The 22,270-nt window shown below is 41.9% G+C and overlaps 1 protein-coding gene across 1 annotated transcript in view; it reads right to left on the reverse strand.

The window, feature by feature from the left end:
* Positions 1-443: 443 nt before the first annotated feature.
* Positions 444-22,270, reverse strand: part of opn8b (opsin 8, group member b) — a 41,840-nt gene continuing 20,013 nt past the window's right edge. Inside the window, 3 exon segments of the mRNA XM_034228704.1 lie at positions 444-2,730; positions 3,833-4,065; positions 4,068-4,160. Of these exon segments, the coding sequence (XP_034084595.1) occupies positions 2,407-2,730; positions 3,833-4,065; positions 4,068-4,160 (650 nt within the window). The 3' untranslated portion in view covers positions 444-2,406.

Genomic DNA, 22,270 nt, shown 5'->3' on the forward strand with positions numbered 1-22,270 from the left:
ACTATTCCTTATCAAACAAGTATCCCCTCATCCTGCGGAGACCGTGATTTTTGCTTGAGAAAATCAATCAAGCCATTTATGGGGCGAAGCCTACAAGCTAGTTCAGGCAGTCAACTCAAGTACTTATGCTGCATTCATACATAACGCCCCTTGCCACTCTACAACCAACCAAACAGAGTCTCCTTAATATACCGCTCTATTTAACCTGCAGATCTCTCTCCATGCATTGCTTGCTGCTGCTTTGCTGCAGCTACGTCGCTGCTGCTTGCCTGCCCCACCACCACCCCAGCTTCCACCTGTAGGCTCGGGGTTAGTTATTTAATCATCACTCATCGTGCTATGTATATCTGTGGAGTGATGAGACCCGAGCCTAGTCGCCAAACTCAACTATATGCTGCTTCTAATAAACATGTTAAAGAAACACGTGAGTTGTCTGACTGAAATTATGTTTTGGAATAAATACACCTCAACTGTTACTTGTACTTCTTTACACCACTATGGTAACAACAACGATTTGTAGAGAAAGCGCTTAAATGTCAGACAAATGATGCAGCAGTCTGCGTCACAGCCACTCTTTAAAACATTTACTATAAGTAATGTAGGCTACTAAAGTACGTTCCACACGCACTCTCACTTGCCTGTTCTACTTATACCCTGGGGAATGAAAATTGTCTACACACTCATTTCTAAAAGCTTTTATTTTCATAGTTCTCACAGTTCAAAGAGTTACAAGTAAATTATTTAAGGGGATTGAGATTGTTTTATTTTAATTATTAACAAATCAAATGTAAAGGATACATCTTTATTCTACTAACAAGCACTGACAGTATAGTCAAAGCCTTATTTCTTTGTGAAAAAACAGTACTGTGCGCCTCCAACTGTATCATGTGGTTTCTCATTATCAGGCTGAGTTTTTTTCCGTGGAACTATTTCATCCACTTAAAAGTGTCTAGGTCTATTGTGACTGAGCAAAGTCCATCGGCTAATGAGCACTGTGTGATACTGTCAAAAGCTCCAGAACTTGAGAGTTCCTTGACTGTTTTGTAAAGCACTGTGTCTTTGAACTATCAAATGAACTTTCTAGGTAAACTGCATTTATGTTCAGAAACTGTTCAAACAGACTTTTAGCTTTCAAATTGAGAGAGATGACAGGACTGACACCACTCTTATATCGATCTATTTCATATAAAGCCACCACCAGCAGTTAGCTTAGCAAAGTTTATCACACAATCTGGAAACAACGGAAAAGAGCTAAATCTGCCTACCAGCAAGTATAAAGGTCAAAAATAAATACCAAAAAATAAGTATACCTTTGGAGGGAGGCACTTCTCCCCCCATTTACAGTCTTCATGCTAGACTCAGCTAATGGGTTGTAGCTTGAGAATACATAATAGAGTATAATAGCATACTCCAAAGCGGTGTTGACTTTCCCATCAAACATCCAGCAGGAAACCAAATAAATTAGCAAATCTTCTGCAAAAAAATCCATAAATTGTCATTATATTTCCTTCAAATGAACGCCAGTCTAGATGTTAGTGCAGTGCTTGCTGGTAGAATACATTATATGTTTGGTTTTGGACCACATTTTTTGGTAAGAAAGTTATAAGAACAGTTTTATCCTCAAAATAGAACACCTTATCACATTCCTTAACAACATGTAGATTGCTGCTTAAAATTGAAAGAGAAGCCAACATACAGTACATGCATCAGACAGGGTAAACAAGGAAAATGGGTGTCACTTTTGTAAACACTTTAAGAGGCAAACTTATGAAACATGAGCAGCTGTCACTTAATTTAAACATTTAGTACATACAGTAAATGGCAGACGTCATCCCTGAACGGTTATTCCTTTTTTCTGGAATGTACTGATTTGGTGAGTTATTTTTCCAACAAACAAGTATAACTATTACAGATTAAACCTGAAGTATTCCATTTCTGTGCTCAATATTAAGGTTTTTGTTGTGTTCTGCTGTACAACCTTTGGTATGTGATGTGAAATGCATGATTTTGTATGAAAGGTGGAAGCCACTTGTCGCTTTAGCTTCTTTCACATCTTTCTATTACTCAACAGTAAATAGGTATTTTTTTAATGGGCTACGTTGGTTTAGGGGTGTAAAGACACTTGCAAGCACATTGTTAATTCTTAACAATTGCTTAGTTGGCTCAACTTTCACAGCATGTAACATATTGTGCAAACACCCCGTCTCTTTCATTGTGACCGCACGTAAAAGAAGCCATTATTACCCTGCTCATTTTGTCATAACGGCATACACAAGTTGTACCGGAAAAAATACAATACAAATACAACTGTTTTCTAGTGATAACATTTGTGACATCATGAGACAACTTATTCTCCCACATAACCAGCACAAAGTGTTTCAACCCTAAAGTCTTTCACTCCACGAACTACTGCAAAGTGGTCAGTACGTCTACTCTGCTCTTGTCACCAGCATAACTCATGCTAATGTTGTTGTCCTTGATGGTGTTGGAGGCATGGCAGGGGCTCCAGCCGAGGCACCACGAGCCCAGCTGCTTCACCTCCCTTCTGAAACTCTTGCTGAAGATGTAGTAGATCAAAGGATTGTACACAGTGGAGCTCTTTGCAAACATGCATGGGAGGAGACTGACTTCAGGTGGGATGTTGCTGCTGTCCCCCAGAATAGACCACATACTGACGATGGCATAGGGTGTCCAGCATACTATAAAGCCAAAGCTGACGAGCACAGCAATCTGCAATAGAATCGAAGAACAGTCATTAAAAATGTGAAAATATAAAAAACCATCCTATGGTTTTTTATGGATGTTTTGTCCCGCATTCCCATCCTGAATTATGTCTGCTAGATGCCCTTTATACCATGTGTTGTAATATTTTTGTAAACATTTTCAACTGTATTGTCCTTGGTAATTATAAAATCAGAATGTAAATTCAATTCCACCAGTTATCCAATATTTGACATGTTTGTCAGTCTCGGGGCAACAATATACAGCTTGTACTAAGCAGCTGATCTTAGATTCAAGAATTTCATTAAACAAACAAATTATTGCTAGCTATCCTTAGCAAAAAGTTTAAAAGTCCTCTATACCATTGTTTTGCAACTAGCGGTAGGCTACTTGAACCCAAAAGTATTTTTTCAAGATTTTAGAGTAGCTAAACGTAACTAAAAACAAATATCTTTACATATTGAGTTGGTTGTATAATGTGCTACAGATGAGTGTGTGAAAATGTACCCCATTTAACTCTAAACAATAGATATATTATTTAAATAGCTAAAAGTTATATATGAACGGTTCAAATAGTAATCTAAATGGATGAAGTAATTGAAATAGCAAGCTAAAACTAATATAAGCAGTCTCCGAATATACGGCTAAGATCAGACTTTGATTAGGTTTTGTTTTTGAAAGACGGAGTCACTACACCAGAATGTAAGTGTTGTGGTGACAGTTACGGGACATAATTCACTGAGTCATATAGTGTGTGTTGCACCACGGACGAGTTAGTGAGTGCACCGGTGTTGTTCTTAGTCTAGGTTGACATGAGTAGCGGGCAGATGTACGTCCCTTGTCTTTATACTAATGAATAATAAAGTGTGGAGTTCCATACTGAACACACCGCCTCTGACTCCCTTTCATCGGCTCTACAGTGTACTTGTTACATAAGCAGCTACTGGGACTGTTTGCATTTGTGAATTTTAAATATGCATACAGTATGAATCATTAAATAACCTGCCACTGTTAATATAAAAAAAATTATTCAAACAGATATTGAAGCCCCCAAGGACAAACAGGAATCTGAATTACAATGACAGGTGTCTCATTGGTGAGAGTCACTTACCACCAACAGCCTTTGATGGAGCTTGATATTTTTGGGGACTCGGTTGATGTTGGAAATTGACTTTTTGTAGGTGAAATAGAGCTTGATGGCTATGCCAAAATAACAGCAGAGTATGATAATGGAAGGCAGGACGAGGTTGAAGGTAAATAAACTGACGACGAAGGTGAAACCCTCATGTTTCATTTGTCCCCAGGCCAGAGAGCAGGACAGACCGAAGGGCTCCGGCCCGTAACGCCCCAGCCCAGGATGGGAAACAGAGCCCAGATCAGACCATACAGCCAGACCCAGAGACAGAGAATCTTCACCTTTCTCCAGCCGATTTTCTCATCTGCAGAGAAAAAAAATGGTGTGCTGTTTTTATTTGTTGCTCTGGTTGTTTACCCACGGTTCATTGTAGACAGATGGTCCTTTATTAAGGCACTATGTGTAGTTGTTGACAACTTTTGCTATTAACACATGTGGGAAATGCTGATATAAGCGGCCTCAACTTCATGGCAGTTTGCAACAAACAGCGTCTTGAATTTTAACCTGTTAGTTGAACTGTTAAGCATATTTGTATAAGGCAAGGCAAGGCAAGGCAAGGCAAGGCAAGGCAAGGCAAGGCTAGGCAAGGCAAGGCAAGGCAAGGCAAGGCAAGGCAAGGCAAGGCAAGCAAGGCAAGGCAAGGCAAGGCAAGGCAAGGCAAGGCAAGGCAAGGCAAGGCAAGGCAAGGCAAGGCAAGGCAAGGCAAGGCAAGGCAAGGCAAGGCAAGGCAAGGCAAGGCAAGGCAAGGCAAGGCAAGGCAAGGCAAGGCAAGGCAAGGCAAGGCAAGGCAAGGCAAGGCAAGGCAAGGCAAGGCAAGGCAAGGCAAGGCAAGGCAAGGCAAGGCAAGGCAAGGCAAGGCAAGGCAAGGCAAGGCAAGGCAAGGCAAGGCAAGGCAAGGCAAGGCAAGGCAAGGCAAGGCAAGGCAAGGCAGCAAGGCAAGGCAAGGCAAGGCAAGGCAAGGCAAGGCAAGGCAAGGCAAGGCAAGGCAAGGCAAGGCAAGGCAAGGCAAGGCAAGGCAAGGCAAGCAAGGCAAGGCAAGGCAAGGCAAGGCAAGGCAAGGCAAGGCAAGGCAAGGCAAGGCAAGGCAAGGCAAGGCAAGGCAAGGCAAGGCAAGGCAAGGCAAGGCAAGGCAAGGCAAGGCAAGGCAAGGCAAGGCAAGGCAACGCAAGGCAAGGCAAGGCAAGGCAAGGCAAGGCAAGGCAAGGCAAGGCAAGGCAAGGCAAGGCAAGGCAAGGCAAGGCAAGGCAAGGCAAGGCAAGGCAAGGCAAGGCAAGGCAAGGCAAGGCAAGGCAAGGCAAGGCAAGGCAAGGCAAGGCAAGGCAAGCAGGCAAGGCAAGGCAAGGCAAGGCAAGGCAAGGCAAGGCAAGGCAAGGCAAGGCAAGGCAAGGCAAGGCAAGGCAAGGCAAGGCAAGGCAAGGCAAGGCAAGGCCAGGCAAGGCAAGGCAAGGCAAGCAGAGGCAAGGCAAGGCAAGGCAAGGCAAGGCAAGCAGGCAAGGCAAGGCAAGGCAAGGCAAGGCAAGGCAAGGCAAGGCAAGGCAAGGCAAGGCAAGGCAAGGCAAGGCAAGGCAAGGCAAGGCAAGGCAAGGCAAGGCAAGGCAAGGCAAGGCAAGGCAAGGCAAAGGCAAGGACAAGGCAAGGCAAGGCAAGGCAAGGCAAGGCAAGGCAAGGCAAGGCAAGGCAAGGCCAAGGCAAGGGCAAGGCAAGGCAAGGCAAGGCAAGGCAAGCAGGCAAGGCAAGGCAGCAAGGCAAAGGCAAGGCCAAGGCAGGCAAGGCAAGGCAAAGCAAGGCACGGCAAGGCAAGGCAAGGCAAAGGCAACGGCTAAGGCAAGTTTATTTATATAGCACTTTTCAACACAAGGCAATTCAAAGGTGCTTTACAAAAATGAAAGACCATTAAGAAAATGGCATTTTAAAATCAGTCATATAAAAGAAAAGCTAATAAAATAAACATTTAAAAGAAAAAAATACATGGATAAAAGTTTACAGTGCAGTTTAAGATATGAATAGTTCAATTAAAAGCAGCGACCAAAAAGATAAAGTCTTCAGCTGGATTTAAAAGTAGTAACGAGTTGCAGCGGACCGCAGGTTTTCTGGGAGTTTGTTCCAGATATTTGGAGCATAATAACTGAACGCTGCATTTCCATGTTTAGTTCTGACTCTGGGGACAGAAAGCTGACCAGTCCCTAACCCTAACCCTGACCTGAGAGATCTGGATGGTTCATAATTTAGCAGGAGGTCAGTAATGTATTTTGGGCCTAAACCATTCAGTGCTTTATAAACCAGTAGCAATATTTTGAAATCTATTCTTTGACACACAGGAAGCCTGTGTAAAGACTTCAGAACAGGAGTGATGTGATCCACTTTCTTAGTGTTAGTGAGGACTCGAGCAGCGGCGTTCTGAATCAGCTGCAGCTTTCTAATAGATTTTTTAGTGAGACTTGTGAAGACACCATTGCAGTCGAGTCTACTGAAGATAAAGGCATGGACAAGTTTTTCCAAATCCTGCTGTGACATTAGTCTTTTAATCCTAGATATATTCTTTAGGTGATAGTAGGCTGATTTATTAACTGTTTTAATGTGACTGTTGAAACTCAGGTCAGAGTCCATGACTACACCTAGATTTCTGGCTTTATCTGTTGTTTTGAACATTGCAGACTGAAGCTCAGCGCTAACTTTTATACGTTCTGACTTGGCTCCAAAAACCATTACCTCAGTTTTATCTTTGTTTAATTGGAGAAAGTTCTGACACATCCAGTCATTGATTTGTTCAATGCACTTACTCAGTGTTTGAATTGGAGCATAGTCTCCTGGTGAAATTGTTACGTACATTTGTGTGTCATCTGCATACTGTAGCTATGGTAACTTATTTTGTTGTTTTTCATTATCTGAGCCAGTGGTAGCATGTAGATGTTAAAGAGAAGAGGCCCCAAGATGGAGCCTTGAGGAACCCCACATGTCATATTTGTCAACTCAGATGTGTATTTATCTATAGTAAAAGGTTGTTTCTGTCCTTTAACTAGGATTCAAACCAATTTAGAACTGTTTCCGAAAGTCCCACCCAGTTTTCCAGTCGGTCTAGTAATATGCTGTGGTCAACAGTGTCAAACGCAGCACTGAGATCTAATAATACTAACACTGAAGTTCTGCCACTGTCTGTGTTTAAGTGGATGTCATTAAAGACCTTTACAAGAGCAGTCTTAGTGCTGTGGTTTGGACGAAAGCCTGACTGGAACACATTGAAACTGTTATTTAAATGCAAGAAATTACTCAACTGTTGAAAAACAACTTTTTCAATGATTTTACCTAGAAATGGGAGGTTTGATATGGGCCTGTAATTGTTCATTACTGAAGCATCTAGATTATTCTTTTTTAAGAGCAGTTTAATGACTGCAGTTTTCAGGGCCTGTGGAAAAATACCTGAGTGAAGAGATTTGTTTACTATATGAAGTAGATCTGAGGCCATGCAAGGCAAAACATCTTTGAAAAATCATGTAGGAATAATATCAAGGCAGCAGGAGGAGGATTTCAGAAGTTGTCCTCTAGGTTTTTATCATTAATCTGATGGAATTGTGTCATGGTGTTTGAATTGATGTTAGGTGGACATAGGGACAACACATTTGCTGTTCCTGATGCAGAGGCACTGACTGCTTGTCTGATTTTCTTAATTTTGTCAGTGAAAAAGGAGGCAAAATCATTGAACAAAGTCATGTTTCAGTTCATGTGTATGACATCAGAATGTGCCTGAAACGTGGTGATGCTAATGAGCATGCGCAGATGTAATAAACGGTCTGTACTCCAGGCCAAACTCAGTGCGATGTGGTCGTGTGTTTTTTCTGTCCGTTAGTGTAAGGGAAACTTCTGTAGCAATGGAGAGTCAGGACTCAGAGAGACACGAGGAGAGTTGGAGCTTTGATGTCAAACACTGATGGTTTATTACAAGTATCGGCCGGAGAATTCACGTCACAAGTCACAGCAGCCAGAGGTTCTGACTGCACGGAGAGTTGCCACATCAATTCTGAAGAGCCTCTCTCTCGATAGACCTTTTAACTTTACAGAGAGTTAATCAACATATTGGGGGAGATAACGTAAACATGGGAACACTGGAGATAGCCCCAACATCTGGAGACACTGAATCACTTGTCTGACCCTTAGGCTCGAAGCCAGCGTTCTTACAATCATAAATCATTTGTGACCGAGAGTTGCCCGGTCATAAACTGAAAATAACAACATTATAACTGGAGCAGCACATTCCTTAAAGGAGATAACAGAGTCAGGGTTGATCATAAACGTCAACAGGCAAAAAGGTTAAATATCTTAGGAGTAAGGGAGAATTATTCTCTAACAGTTAGCATACTTACAAACTACTTTGGTTGACTGCAAACGTGGAGACTTCTATCGAATATAATGTCTCACGCAACAGGTTATGGGCCCAGTCAAGGAGGCCAAAGGTGGTTTAAGTTGTTATTCAACGGTGACGAGAAAAACATTGAGTTATGGGAGACAAGGTTTTTGGCGCACATGGAACTGCGCGGCCTCAGTGAAGTTATCCTGGAAGAGCCAGCGATAGACTACAACGACGAACAAGCACTTGAAGAAGACGCTTTGAATGCAGAAGCATATGCTGAATTAGTGCAGTGTCTAGATAATAAAAGTTTATCACTTATAATGAGAGACGCAAAACGAGATGGAAGAAAAGCGTTGGCAATACTCCGAGAGCACTACGCAGGAAAGGACAAACCACGAGTCGTGAGTCTGTACTGTGAACTCTCTTCTCTCCACAAAGCAAGCAATGAGACTGTTACTGATTATATTATTCGAGCGGAGACTATATTCACGTCTTTGAGAAGGGCCGAAGAAAATATCAGTGACGTGTTGCAGATTGCCATCGTAGTGAAGGGGTTACCGGACTCATTCAACCCGTTTGTCGTGCACGTCACTCAAACCAACGACCGTCTAACGTTCGGTGAGTTCAAAGCTAAACTGCCGAGCTATGAGAGCACTGACAAGTATAGGACGAGTGACATGAATGCGGACGAGGACGGCATTATGAAGACTAGCGGGGCGAAGACACGAGGACGTGGAAGAGGGAAGAAGATGGACTTAGCCGACACTGAATGCTACACGCGGAAAGATGGGGCATATGGCTAGGACATGCCCTAACGAGATACAAGCGAGATGAGAGGAGAGACGGTGGGACACGCCACACCGAGGAAGGGGGCGAGGCCGAGGCAGAGGGCTGGGCCGTGATCAGGTGAAGAAGGCAGACGGAGACACGGAGGATGATACCGGTGCATCATTCTTTTTCAAAATAAGCGACTGTCAAAATCAAGTAGGAAATAGGAGAGGTCATATGGTCGACTGTGGTGCCACGACACACATGATTAATGACCCGGCAAAGTTTAAGACAATCGATAAGAGCTTTAGACCCGAGGACCATGTGATAGAGCTGGCAGATGGAACGAAAACGACCGGGATGGCGAAGATGAGAGGAGAAGCCGAAGTTGTTCTGCTCGACAGCGAGGGACGGCAAGTGAAAACGAGGCTCAAACGAGCACTTTACATCCCATCTTTTCCACAGGACATTTTCTGAGAGACAGCAAGCGCATTTCGTGGCATCTGCAGGCAGTGGCAAGTACTTCCGGCATATGCCACAGATGCCACAACTTGCCGAGGCATCTGCCGCTGCTGAACGGGAGTTGCCACAAGATGCCAGAGTAAGAGAAGGTTTACGGTAGCTGCCACTCGCCTTCCGTGGCAAATGCTGCTATTTAAACCCGTATTTATCATGTAAAATGTCGCTGTTTAGGCATGACTTTATCGAACTGATCTGTACACAGGACTGATGATCTGAACACAGGACTGATGGTCCGATCTCTATTTTTCAAAAAGATTAAAGATTATAATTTATATTAGATTTTACTTGGAGAACGTGGTTTGTTAAAATAAATAAACGTGCTGTTTTTATGATAATACTCAATATATATTATAAGTAAATAAAGACAATTTATTGACATAAAGATGATCAGAGGTGGGAAATAGGCTAACTAAGTAGGCTATATACTCAAGTACTGTACTTTATTATACTCGATTTAGAAATAGCCTACTTGTGCTTTAGTTGAATATTTAAATGGTATGTTACTTAGTACTTCTACCCCACTACAATTCAGAGGTAAATTGTGTACTTTTACTCCCCTACATTTATTTAATAGGCTACCTTTAGTTACTTACTACAGATTCTGATTAATGATGAGAAATATAATCAATTCTTAAATCAGACTTTAGTTACTCCTGGAGTAAATTCACAAGCTACCCTGCAGTATACAAAGTCATTAAAACAAGCTGCACCTTTACCAGCTTTGATAACACTTTAATGATCACTAATTATAATGAAAACATGTAATATGTACTTTAAGTATATTTGTATGCTAATAATTTTGCGCTTTTACTTGAGTAACATTGTAATGCAGGACCTTTACTTGTAACAGAGAATTCCTACATTTAGGTAGGCTACTTCTACTTTTACTTAACACTAGAACCGCCAGGGGTCGCTGTATAGCCTGATCATATTTTTTTACCGCGTGAGAGGACGCTGGCGCTGACTGTTCGCCGCTTCTCTGTCCGAAAATCTCGTCTTTCTTTTTGTTAATCTAAGAGTTTCTGACCACTTTCTACTGCTATAGTTTTCTAACTATTCTGTGGCTTTTGTGTTCTGATCTGGACATATTTTTTACACCCGATTGCCATTTTTGACGGACGCTTTGGTTTTCTACCCTGCCAATGTAGCCCACCTGCTAACGCTGCTCCATCCATCAAATAACCAGCCTCATTCTTCGTCCTGCCCCTCCCCGTGGGCCCTGACTCTGCTTCTTTAAACCTCCCGCTCCTGCCGGTCCCCCCATCTGCTGTAAAGGACAGCCTGCAACTGACCTCTCATCCTGTCTGACGGCTGCCAACAGCTCCACTTTCAGCGCCGCTGGTCTACAACCATAGCCAGCGCTGTGCTAACGCTAGCATCCTACCGCGGCACTATGATGTTACAATACTCTGTCTCCCAACTTTTTAATCTCAATAACTTTTCTGCGCTTCCTCTAAGCTTGTCTGTCATCAATTGCCTCGGCTTCTACGCAGACCGAGATATGTCCATAGAGGTTCCAAACACAGATCTGTTTACTCCCAGTCGGGAAAATCATCCATAACATCTATCTGGTCGACTAACCGCCATGTCCCATAACTGTCATGTCATCTGAGCGCACTTATTACTCCATACTATACACCCACCACTGGTCCGTTACGATCCCAGCTGTACCGAAAACCTGGAGTGGATTCCACTGCCCTCTTCTCAGAGCTGGTCCAAATTCCTGGAGTGGATCCCACTGCCCTCTGCTCAGAGCTGGCCCAAATACCTGGAGTGGATTCCACCGCCCTCTGCTCAGAGCTGGCCCAAATACCTGGAGTGGATTCCACCGCCCTCAACCACCAAAAACTGATAATAACACACTTCCTTCCACCTCCTCTCCGCTCCTCCCCCCCATCTCACATTCCTCCCCGCACTGTCAACCTGGACAACCTCTTACCTCTTCAGTCTGTGACCACACCACGCCCCTCCCACTCAACTAACATTGCCCTCCTTAACATCCGATCACTCAACAAGAAAGCCCTCATCCTCCATGAACTAATCTTGGAAAAATCCCTTGATTTCCTTCTGCTCACCGAAACCTGGCAACAGCCCGATGACTTCTTCTCCCTCAACCAAACATCCCCCCCTGGCTTTAAATACATCACTAAACCCCGCCCCTCCCGCCGTGGTGGCGGCCTTGCTGTAATCCACAATCAGAACCTCCAGATCACAGAACTAAACCTCCCCTCAGTATCATCCTTTGAATTCATTGCCTTCAAAGCCCCTCCCTCACTGACAGTCATCCTCATCTACCGGCCTCCTAAACCTCATCCCTCCTTCCTCTCCGATTTCACTGAATTCCTCACACTTGCCTCATCCCTCTCTCAACGTCTGTTACTACTTGGTGACCTCAACATTCACATTGACTCACCCACCTGCAAGCTGGCATCCGAATTCACAACCCTACTGGACAATTTCTCTATCACCCAACATGTCACCTTCCCCACCCATGACAAAGGACACATTCTTGATCTCGTCTGCTCTACCAACCACCCAGTGATTGACCTCCACCCTTGCCCATTTCCCCTCTCCGACCACAAACTCATACAATTCACCATTGCCCCCCCCCACCCGAAACCCCTGCCCACCCAGAAACATCACCTTCCGTAATCTACACTCCATTGACCATAACCATCTCTCCGAACTGCTATCGTCTAATCTCCCCCTGGACGCAACCCTCAGCTCCCCTAATGATCTGCTCAACCACCTCAACTCCACCCTACTCACCTCCCTCAACACTTTAGCCCCCCTCAAAAATAAAACTGTTACTTTCAAGACCTCCTCACCCTGGTTCACACCCGCACTGCGTAAATTGAAGCAGCGAGGCCGCCAACTTGAACGTCTTTCAAACAGATCATCCCTCACAGTCCATTACATAAGCTACAAACTCCATCTCAATGCATACAAAGATGCTCTTATTGCCGCTAAATCTGCCTACCTCTCCAACATCTTCACAGACCCCTCCCGTAACCCCAGGACCCTCTTCTCCACAGTTAACAAGCTTTTCAAACCCCGTGCTGATAACCTCCCTACTTCTACTTCCGCTACTTGCAGCTCATTCCTCCAGTTTTTCGCAGACAAAATTAACGCCATTAACCACTCCTTCTCAGCTCCATCTGATATACAAGCATCTCCCCCAACCTCCACCACTACCATTTCTCCCCCCATCTCCCTCGACCTCCTGACTCCTCCTCCCCAGCGCCGCCTCTCCCAGTTCAACCTGGTGACCCCACTTGAAATACTCCATCTGATCGGTTCCTCAAATCCCACAACCTGCTCCCTTGACCCTCTACCCACTCCTCTCCTGAAGTCCTGCCTCCCAGTCCTCTGCCCCTATCTTGCTAACCTTTTCAACTTCTCGCTGTCCCATGGAACCGTCCCCTCTGCCTTCAAAACTGCTGCCGTTACTCCAATCCTCAAAAAACCTGGTCTTGATCCCTCCTCCCTCACTAATTACCGCCCTATCTCCAACCTACCATTCCTATCAAAAACTCTTGAACGCATTGTAGCCAAACAAATTCACTACCATCTCCAAACCAACCAGCTTTATGAACCCCTTCAGTCTGGATTTCGTCCTCACCACAGTACAGAAACTGCACTCGTCAAAGTCCTCAATGACCTCCTCACCTCTGCTGACACTGGTTCCCTCAATATTCTCATCCTCCTCGACCTGAGTGCAGCCTTCGATACCGTGAGCCACAACATCCTGCTCACCCAACTCAGGGACATTGGTATTGAAGGTATTGCACTCAGATGGCTCCAGTCCTACCTCACAGAACGATCCCACTTAATCTCCCTCCCAAACCACTCCTCTGCCACAGCCTCAGTCACCCAAGGCGTTCCTCAAGGATCAGTACTTGGCCCCCTCCTCTTCATCATTTACATCCTCCCCCTCGGTCAGATACTCCGCCACTTCAACCCGGACTTCCACTGCTATGCTGATGACACTCAGATCTACCTCAGCACCAAATCCCTCCATAACCCACCCCTTACCCACATCGATTCCTGTCTGACAGCTATTAATACTTGGATGCAACATAACCTCCTCAAACTGAACAGCAACAAAACAGAACTCCTCCTAATCGGCTCCAAATCCACCCTCAGCAAGGTCACTAACATAACTCTCACCATCGATGACACCATTGTTTCCCCCTCCAATCAGGCACGCAACCTTGGCGTAATCTTTGACCCCACCCTCTCCCTCGAACCTCACATCCGCCAAACAGTCAAAACCGCATTTTTCCACCTCCGCAATATTGCAAAAATCCTACCCTCTCTCACCCGCCCCGCAGCCGAACGACTAATCCATGCCTTCATTTCCTCTCGCCTCGACTACTGCAACTCACTTCTTTACGGCATCAGCACTACATCCCTCAACAGACTCCAACGGGTTCAAAATGCAGCTGCACGTCTCCTCACGCATACCAAATCATGGCATCACATCACCTCAGTCCTCAAAGACCTCCACTGGCTTCCTGTCTCCCATCGCATAAACTACAAAATTCTGGTCCTCACCTACAAAGCACTCCACCATCTGGCCCCCCCTTATCTCACAAACCTTCTCACTCCTTATCAACCCCCACGGTCCCTCAGATCCACCACAGCCGGACTCCTATCCATTCCCACATCCACACTCTGCAGCTTTGGGGACAGAGCCTTCTCAGTGGCAGCTCCTAGGCTCTGGAATTCCCTCCCCCAAGATCTCCGTGACTCTGAGTCCCTCACAGTCTTTCAGTCCCGCCTCAAAACACATCTTTTCAACTCTGTCTACCCATAAGCCCCCCCCCCCCTCTCAATCAACTTCATCTTGACTGCCTTTTTATTTTTTACTTACTTGTTTGCCTGTCCTTGTTTGTCTACCCTCCCTCATACTGTAAAGCGTCTTTGAGTTGTGAAAAGCGCTATATAAATAAAATGCATTATTATTATTATTATTATTATTACCTAAAACCGCCAACGGGTAAAATGTACCCGCTATTAGAATGCATTGATTTTCAAGGTACAATGTTATTTTATGTATCATACTAGAACACAATGAGTGTTGCTACTACTCGCCGTGGCATGTGCCTTGGTATTTTCAGGCAGTAGCAAGTACTTCCGGCATCTGCCACTACTCTGTGGCATCTGTGGCAAGTACTTCCGGCATATGCCAAAGACACCACTACTTGCCGAGGCATCTGCCGCTGCTGAACGGGAGTTGCCACAAGATGCCAGAGTAAGAGAACGTTTACGGTAGCTGCCACTCGCCTTCCGTGGAAAATACTGCTATTTCAACCCGTATTTGCAGATGCCACTACTCCGTGGCATCTGTGGCAAATTGAAAAAATCCTCTCACTTCCTGGAACTGTAGCTGAGAAGCAGCTTTACATATCAGGGGAGATGATAAGTATTGGTAAAATAACTATAGTTACATAACATAAAACACAGCATAAGCCTAATTTCAATGTTAGATTTGAACATGCTTTTAATTACAAATATATTTGTTTAAAGGTTTTTATTCAGTGGATGTCACGGGAAAAAGAAATCTGCCGATACCAAGCAGAAAGTGTGCTTCTGGAGTACACATCATCCAAGAAAAGGACCAGGTATAGCCCACTTGCATTGTAGGCAAACATGCCTATGTGCAACATCAATACATCCATTCTCCCAGGGACATGTAGTGGTTATGCATATCAAGATTACATTAATGTAATGAAGGAATGGCACCAGTTTCTAAACAAATCATTTTCCTTTTTCCAGAGCTGCAGACATGACAGTAGATGAGGCTCACATACCAGAAGAGGTAATGCATTTACAAAACACCCACAAAAGATTAACTCAACAAATCTATTATGTGCATTTTGGCAACCTTTATATAGGTGTGTGTGCTTTGTAGGCAAAGATACAGGAAGATGTTATAGTTAGATTTGCAGTGATTTCATTTCTTAAATTCACAAATAGATCATGGTATATTTGCTGGTATTCACAATAGAAATGGTAGGGAACTACTATTCATTTATATTCAAATGCAACACACAACAACATTTCTAAGGTTATAATGTTATTGAATGTACAGTAAAGCAAGCTTTTACAATTATACGTCAATCTCGATCATGAATCTCTGGTTATATTTGATGCAAAGGTTTGTTTGAATTATTCAATGAAATTAGAAGTTGAGGTAAATCTGGTCATTTACTAGCATTACGTTTGACATTTCAAGCATTAGTTAAAGTAAACACGTATTTTGATCTTGCAGGAAAACATCTTAATTACCCATATGAAGGCTGCTGCTGTTTGGTGCCAAAACACCGTTTTTGAGAAGGGACTAAAGTTGCCCGCTTTCCTGTCCATGGATAAGGACAACCAAGCTGAAACCCTACAAGCAGTGGTGTAATGGTCGTTGGACGCGGGGGATCGCCGTTCCCCCACTTATTTGGAGCCCCCACTTTTTTGAAGCATGATTTTTTTTTAATAGTCTAATAAATATAACATCATTGCCAGTGTTATCAGTTGCAAGTGTGTATTTGTTGTAATAATGACAACAACCTAATACATTTCACAGTAGGCTAATTATAAAAAAAATAAAAACGATTTCCTTCAAAAATTATGATTCGTCATCACGCTCGTGACCCCAGGGTGACACCAGCCTGTCGATTTTGCAGCAGCTCTTTCCCTCAAGAACGCAAACGAAACAGCTCTATAATGGCAGACAAAAAAATTATACTTGACTTCTTTTCTAAAAAAGAATATCATTCATGAGAAGAAAGAGGCTAGCAGCACCGGAGCTAAATAAGTTAATTTCAGGACAACTTTGAGAATTTTGTTTGTTTGTTATGAGTTTTAAATAAATGTTGTAAGTGGAGATAGAGAGAGAGAGCTAGAAGCAGCGCTGTCTGCTTTGCAATACTGTGGCTCAAGCACTTATGCAATTTAGGCCTATAAATTGTTAATGTGCCGGTGTGTCCATGGTTTTGAGTCTGTGTGTGTGTTGAGCGCAGCGCCGTCTGCTTTTTGCAGTACAGTAACTAAAGTAGGACTAAGCATACCGGTAGTTTCTGTAGACCTGTCTGCCCGTTGTGTGAGTGCACTGCGCGCGTTCACAGTTGTGGCATTGTTTGGGGTGACCCAATTAAAATAGCGTCCACCCAGTAAAAAAATCCCCACTACACCACTGCCTACAAGCACTGCAAAGCTGGCAAGGGGAGACGGATGAGGATGACTCACCATACGATCTCTTCACCTTTGCATTTGAGCAAAGAAAGGACTACGAAACGTTCTGTCAAGAACTACTTACACTCATGCATTACAAATTGTTCGCCAGTTTCGAAACCCAATAAAAGGGTTGGATAAAAAAACATGAATTGTGTCTTGCTTTTTTACTATACTGTCATGATTGTCTTAACGGAATAACATGGTTTGTTTAGATTCACTGATATCAATATCAAATAAGAATCATCTGAAGCATTTAAATAAAAATGTTCAACCAGAATTAAAATATGAAACAACAAAACAGATACAATGACATTAATCTGTTTATTAACAATGAAAATAATACAAATTAAGTACATATGCCTACATTTAAAATAACACATTTATACATGTGTACAATCAAATATAACTGTCCTTTACCTCATTTATAAAGTATAAATCTTAGCATCTCACTAGCAGTGGCAACTGCAATCAGTTACAGGTACAGCTGCTCTAAGTCTGTAGCCAAGTTTAATAACACCAGTGTACACGTTGCTGTGTCAATACAGATATTTATTTGTTAATTATTTGTCTTTACTAGTAATAATACACCTGGTTTATAGCCATAGATTTATCTCAGTCAATGACAGCTCTGCATGCATCCCCTGGATATTATTTTAGAAACTGCTCTCATCGCAACGCGATGTTTCCAGAGAGAACAGCTGTGAGGTCCGTGCAGAAAGCAGAGCAGTGTGTAAAATATATATCACTCAGTATAACGGGCCTACTCTCTTTATTTGCTTTAGTTTAGTAGATATCTACAAACAAAGAGTCGATATTTTTCCAAAACCATTTAGTGCTTCACATAATAAAATACACAACGGCTGTAGCCTGATTATATGCTTTAGGAGCTAGGTGCGTGTGTGGTGTAGGTGTGTGTGTGTGGTACAGTGTGTGCGTAGATGCAGCGGACAGACCAACCCAGTCTCATGGCATTTCGTGTTCACCAACACGATTTCCCCCTTTTTTTCGTGTTGCACAGCACGATTTTAAAAGCAATGTATTTCTACTGGTCTTTTTCTCCGGTCGGGTCGTGGAAGACCGGAAGCTGTGTGGTTCATAAAAACATGTTCTTACTCAATATCAAGACACAATTATTGCTTTTATTTTAAATCGTATAATTTCGGACTTTTGTTGCCGTCTGTGAGGAAAATAAATGGGGCTCAGAGCCTCAGAATACTGAAATCTGTATTTTAAAATATTTTTTTCCTTCTAATTTGTTATTCTTTTCAAAATAACACACTGTTATTTACTCACCAATAACACACAATTATCCTTGCGTTTATTTATTGGTTTAATTCCATAATCTCTGGCTTTTTTGGCGTCCGTCAGGAACTGAATTTCAAAATAAAAATAACCGGAAACAGACGTAGGCCTATAAGGGACATTTCGAGCATCATTGCGATTGTCAACATTTCTGAGTTTAGGATGGCCGAAGACACTACACTACCCATAATCCCCAGCTATCGTTTAGGACTACAGTCCCCGTAAGGTGATGCCGAGCGTCAAACAGCTGTGTGAAATGGAACGAAACCACGCCAGACTATCCAAAACTGGAATCGAACGCCCCCCCAGAACTACACATGCTGGCTATTGTGTTTCGCAAAATGTTCTATGGGACGTCTCTACTGAACGTTTTCGTTTTTCCCACAATTAGAAGTTGTCAGTATTAACACATTGGTGTTATCAAATGTAAAACATATAATTAATAAATGTGTGAAAATCGCTTGTGTCCATAATGCGCAGCATTAATATACCCACATGACAGCTCATTGTTACTTTGTAATTCTACTCCACTACAATTCAGAGGTTAACCTGGTATTTTTACTCCACTGCATTTATTTGAGTTACTTTGCAGATTCTGATTAATTATGTGAAATATAAACAACCCTTAAATCAGACTTTAGTTACACCTGAGTACAATTCAGGGAAGGTGATTGTCAAGTGCCAACAATCAGGAGAGATATTTGATAGTTGGTGCTTGAGAAGACTAAACATGCATCTGCAATTGACATGAATGGAAACGAGTAATAAAGTATATTCATTACTCGTTATTCTCTACTAATAGTTAATTAAAGACTGTATATTATGGCTATTTTGCACATCCCTTTCAAGATTTTCAAAGGTTTATTGACATATCATATACACAACTACGGTGTAGTTATGCAATGAATGAAAAACTTGGTCACAGGTTCCTCAACAGTGCATTACAAGACATCTATCAATATGTGTGTACCTCCACCATTAAACTGTCATATTCTGCACATTTCTTATTCTATCTACATACATAAGAGTATAATTCATATGTATAATATCAGTTAAAATAAGTGCTTCAACATAGTTAACATTGCAGGAAAGCAATATATTAGACGTTAAGTACTTTGTCAGGCTTAATATTTATCTGTAGATAGATACCCCCAAAGTTTTTTTCTTATTTAAAAGAAGACCTTAATCTGTTATTTAATGTTTAAATAAAGGTTAAATCGTTTTTCTGTTTTGCACCTCCTCCTATTAAAATCTTTGTACATCCTGCACTAAACTGTTTTATTGTAGAGATCACTTATCTTCTTGATTCTTGATCTATATTTATACTTTCCCCCTATGAAAGTATGTACTCTTAATATTTATTCAAATATAACACATAAAAACAATCATTCAATAACGTGCTTTAACCATTAGGAGGTACACACAAGGTACACACAGCCATAATAACTGTATTATTAGTGTAGGACACTTATGTATGTACAACATCTGAAGATGTGTAGTTTTATGCATGCTTTCACATAATTTTACAGCATATTGCTATACTATTTCAGACTCAGTATTTACATTCTTACATTCAAAGAAAATCAGTAATATCTTTAAAAACTACAGTCCTTTTATATCAGCTGTGCACCGTTATGGTGTAAATATAACCTATCTGGGTCATTCTACAGAAAAGGTGGAAGTGCTGTCACTTACTTTTGCAGACACCAAAATACATGACGTTGACCTAATACTTACATTCATTATATATGTTGAATAAATAGATGCAATGGTACTAAATAAAAAATAAATAAAAAATGGTTTTATACGTAAATTGCAATTTATTTAAAATGCCAAGTTCAAGGAAATGCCTTGTCACTTTGATCATACATGGAAGTGGAGCCTATAGTTTTAATTTAAAAGATTTTTTTTCAATAAATAAATCAAATTTATATTTACATAACATTACAAGCATTAAATATAACACTGAAATGGTAAAAAAAAACGCAAATTATTATTAATAATATCAAATAAATGTCATTGGTGTTACTGCTACACAAAACGCTTTTATTTTTGAAATAATGTACTGTCTCTGAAGTGCCTCCTGTAACAAGAGATCATTTGAGGCAGTGCAGTGGACAAAGACATAAGGAAAGTCAGATACTTCTTACTTTGTTTGTTAAAGGTGTCATTTTATCTTCAAATTTTACATGCGTCTTTCAAGTCTGTCATTAGTGTTACTCATTGCATAGCCCTATGGGTGAACATTTGAATGGGAAAATGTATTGTATTGAAGAGTTAAACGATTTTGATATTGACTGAAGCCATATTTGGTGTGACACATTGCAGCCATTTTGTTAAAATGGTAGTGTTTTCTCCAAATTGTCACTGGTGTTACCGTCACTGGTGTTACTCTTCTTCCTGGTAACACGTAACACCAGTGACATTCCTATACAAATAAGCTTTGTATAAAGTATAAAAATAATTAAAAAAATAAAAATACTTTAAGCTCTACGTGTTGTGGATTCATCAAGTTAAGAGTTAGTTATTGCTATTTAACAGGTTTTAGATGTTTTTAGAAGGAATATATTTCAGCAGATTTGTGTCGCCCAGATTCCACCTTTTCTGTAGAATGACCCATCTATGAATTAGATCAAATGTAAAAGTCAGCCGAATTAGTGTTGATTCTGCAAGGAGACGTATTGTGTGAAGAGAAATTGAAGATGTTTAATTGTTGATATATTTATGATCCATGTCAAGTATTTAGTTTCGGCGGCATTTCTTCAGTTTTTCCAAAGGTCTTCTCATCAGGGCTCTATAAATAAAGAACTACGGCAGATCTGTAATATGTAATGCAGCCGAACCGTGTATTACAATGCCGTTATGTGATGACTTTCAAAGAGAAAAGCAAGAGCACTCGGAATTAAGTATTATTTTATTCTTTAAAATGTTTTCCGGATTGCATATCATATAAACACCAAATCCCAGCATGCATTGCGGCTAAAACATCCAATCAGCGAGCTTAAAACCATAGCTGAGGATCTTGGGTAATCGCTCGAAATGCCTACGTCTGTTTCCGGTTATTTTTATTTTGAAATTCAGTTCCTGACGGACGCCAAAAAAGCCCGAGATTATGGAATTAAACCAATAAATAAAAGCAAGGATAATTATGTGTTATTGGTGAGTAAATAACAGTGTGTTATTTTGAAAAGAATAACAAATTAGAAGGAAAAAAAGATTTTAAAAATACATATTTCAGTATCCTGAGGCTCTGAGCCCCATTTATTTTCCTCACAGACGGCAACAAAAGTCCGAAATTATACGATTAAAAATAAAAGCAATAACTGTGGCTTGATATTGAGTAAGAACATGTTTTTATGAACCACACAGCTTCCGGTCTTCCACGACCCGACCGGAGAAAAAGACGTGCTGCAGCCTGCAGGCACGAAACACACTAGGCTTGTTTGAGACAAGCGAGACCTGCGCAGACCTGCGCAATTTCGATCAACGTCTTGTTCGTGCGCAGTAGCGTGGCGTGGGGAAAAATGTAGGGGAAGCCCATTTTTTGGGTCGGGGGGTGGTCAATAACGTAACCAGATGAGTGATTACAGCGCCCGGTATCATTTGACACACATTTGTATCACACAGATGCAGGACTTGCACACGCCTGTTATCTAACCGACAGGTCCGCACGCACTCTCCAGCTGAAACTCTCTCCTTATTAATTTAAGCATTTTACTTATTAATGTATGCAGACAATCACACAATCTATGTGATTTTTGGATTTACCGTGCCTCTCAATTGCCCGTGGCAGGTTGGCAAGGTCGATGAATCCTGAAGTTGCCCAAGGATTGTTCAGGGAGCACGAATCCTTGTCAAAAAGAAGACATGGCCAGCAAATTAGACGCTGAAGTTTAGCGCTTCCAGTTAGCCACTCCGTGCGGACATAATTGTCCTCATTGAACGTCCGATTCTCTCCCTTTTTCCTCTGCGTACACAGCTCGAGTGCGGGCATTTGCCTGTCATCTGATTTAATTTTTAGTTGCTGCTGTAGCGGAAGTTTAGTAAAGTTATGTTTCATTAAGTACGCCAAATCTCCACCCTCCATAATGCTTCATTTGCTTGATAATTTCTAACGGCGGTGATGACAGTTACAGTATTAAAACTGATGTTGATGTGATTTGATTGGATGGCAGTGTCCAATCAAATCGCCAGCCGCCAGCCGCCTCTGAAGGGAAGCAAGAGGCGGCTAGCTTCCCTTGGCA

This window comes from Gymnodraco acuticeps, unplaced genomic scaffold (genome assembly GCF_902827175.1).
Source record: "Gymnodraco acuticeps unplaced genomic scaffold, fGymAcu1.1, whole genome shotgun sequence".
NCBI lineage: Eukaryota > Metazoa > Chordata > Actinopteri > Perciformes > Bathydraconidae > Gymnodraco > Gymnodraco acuticeps.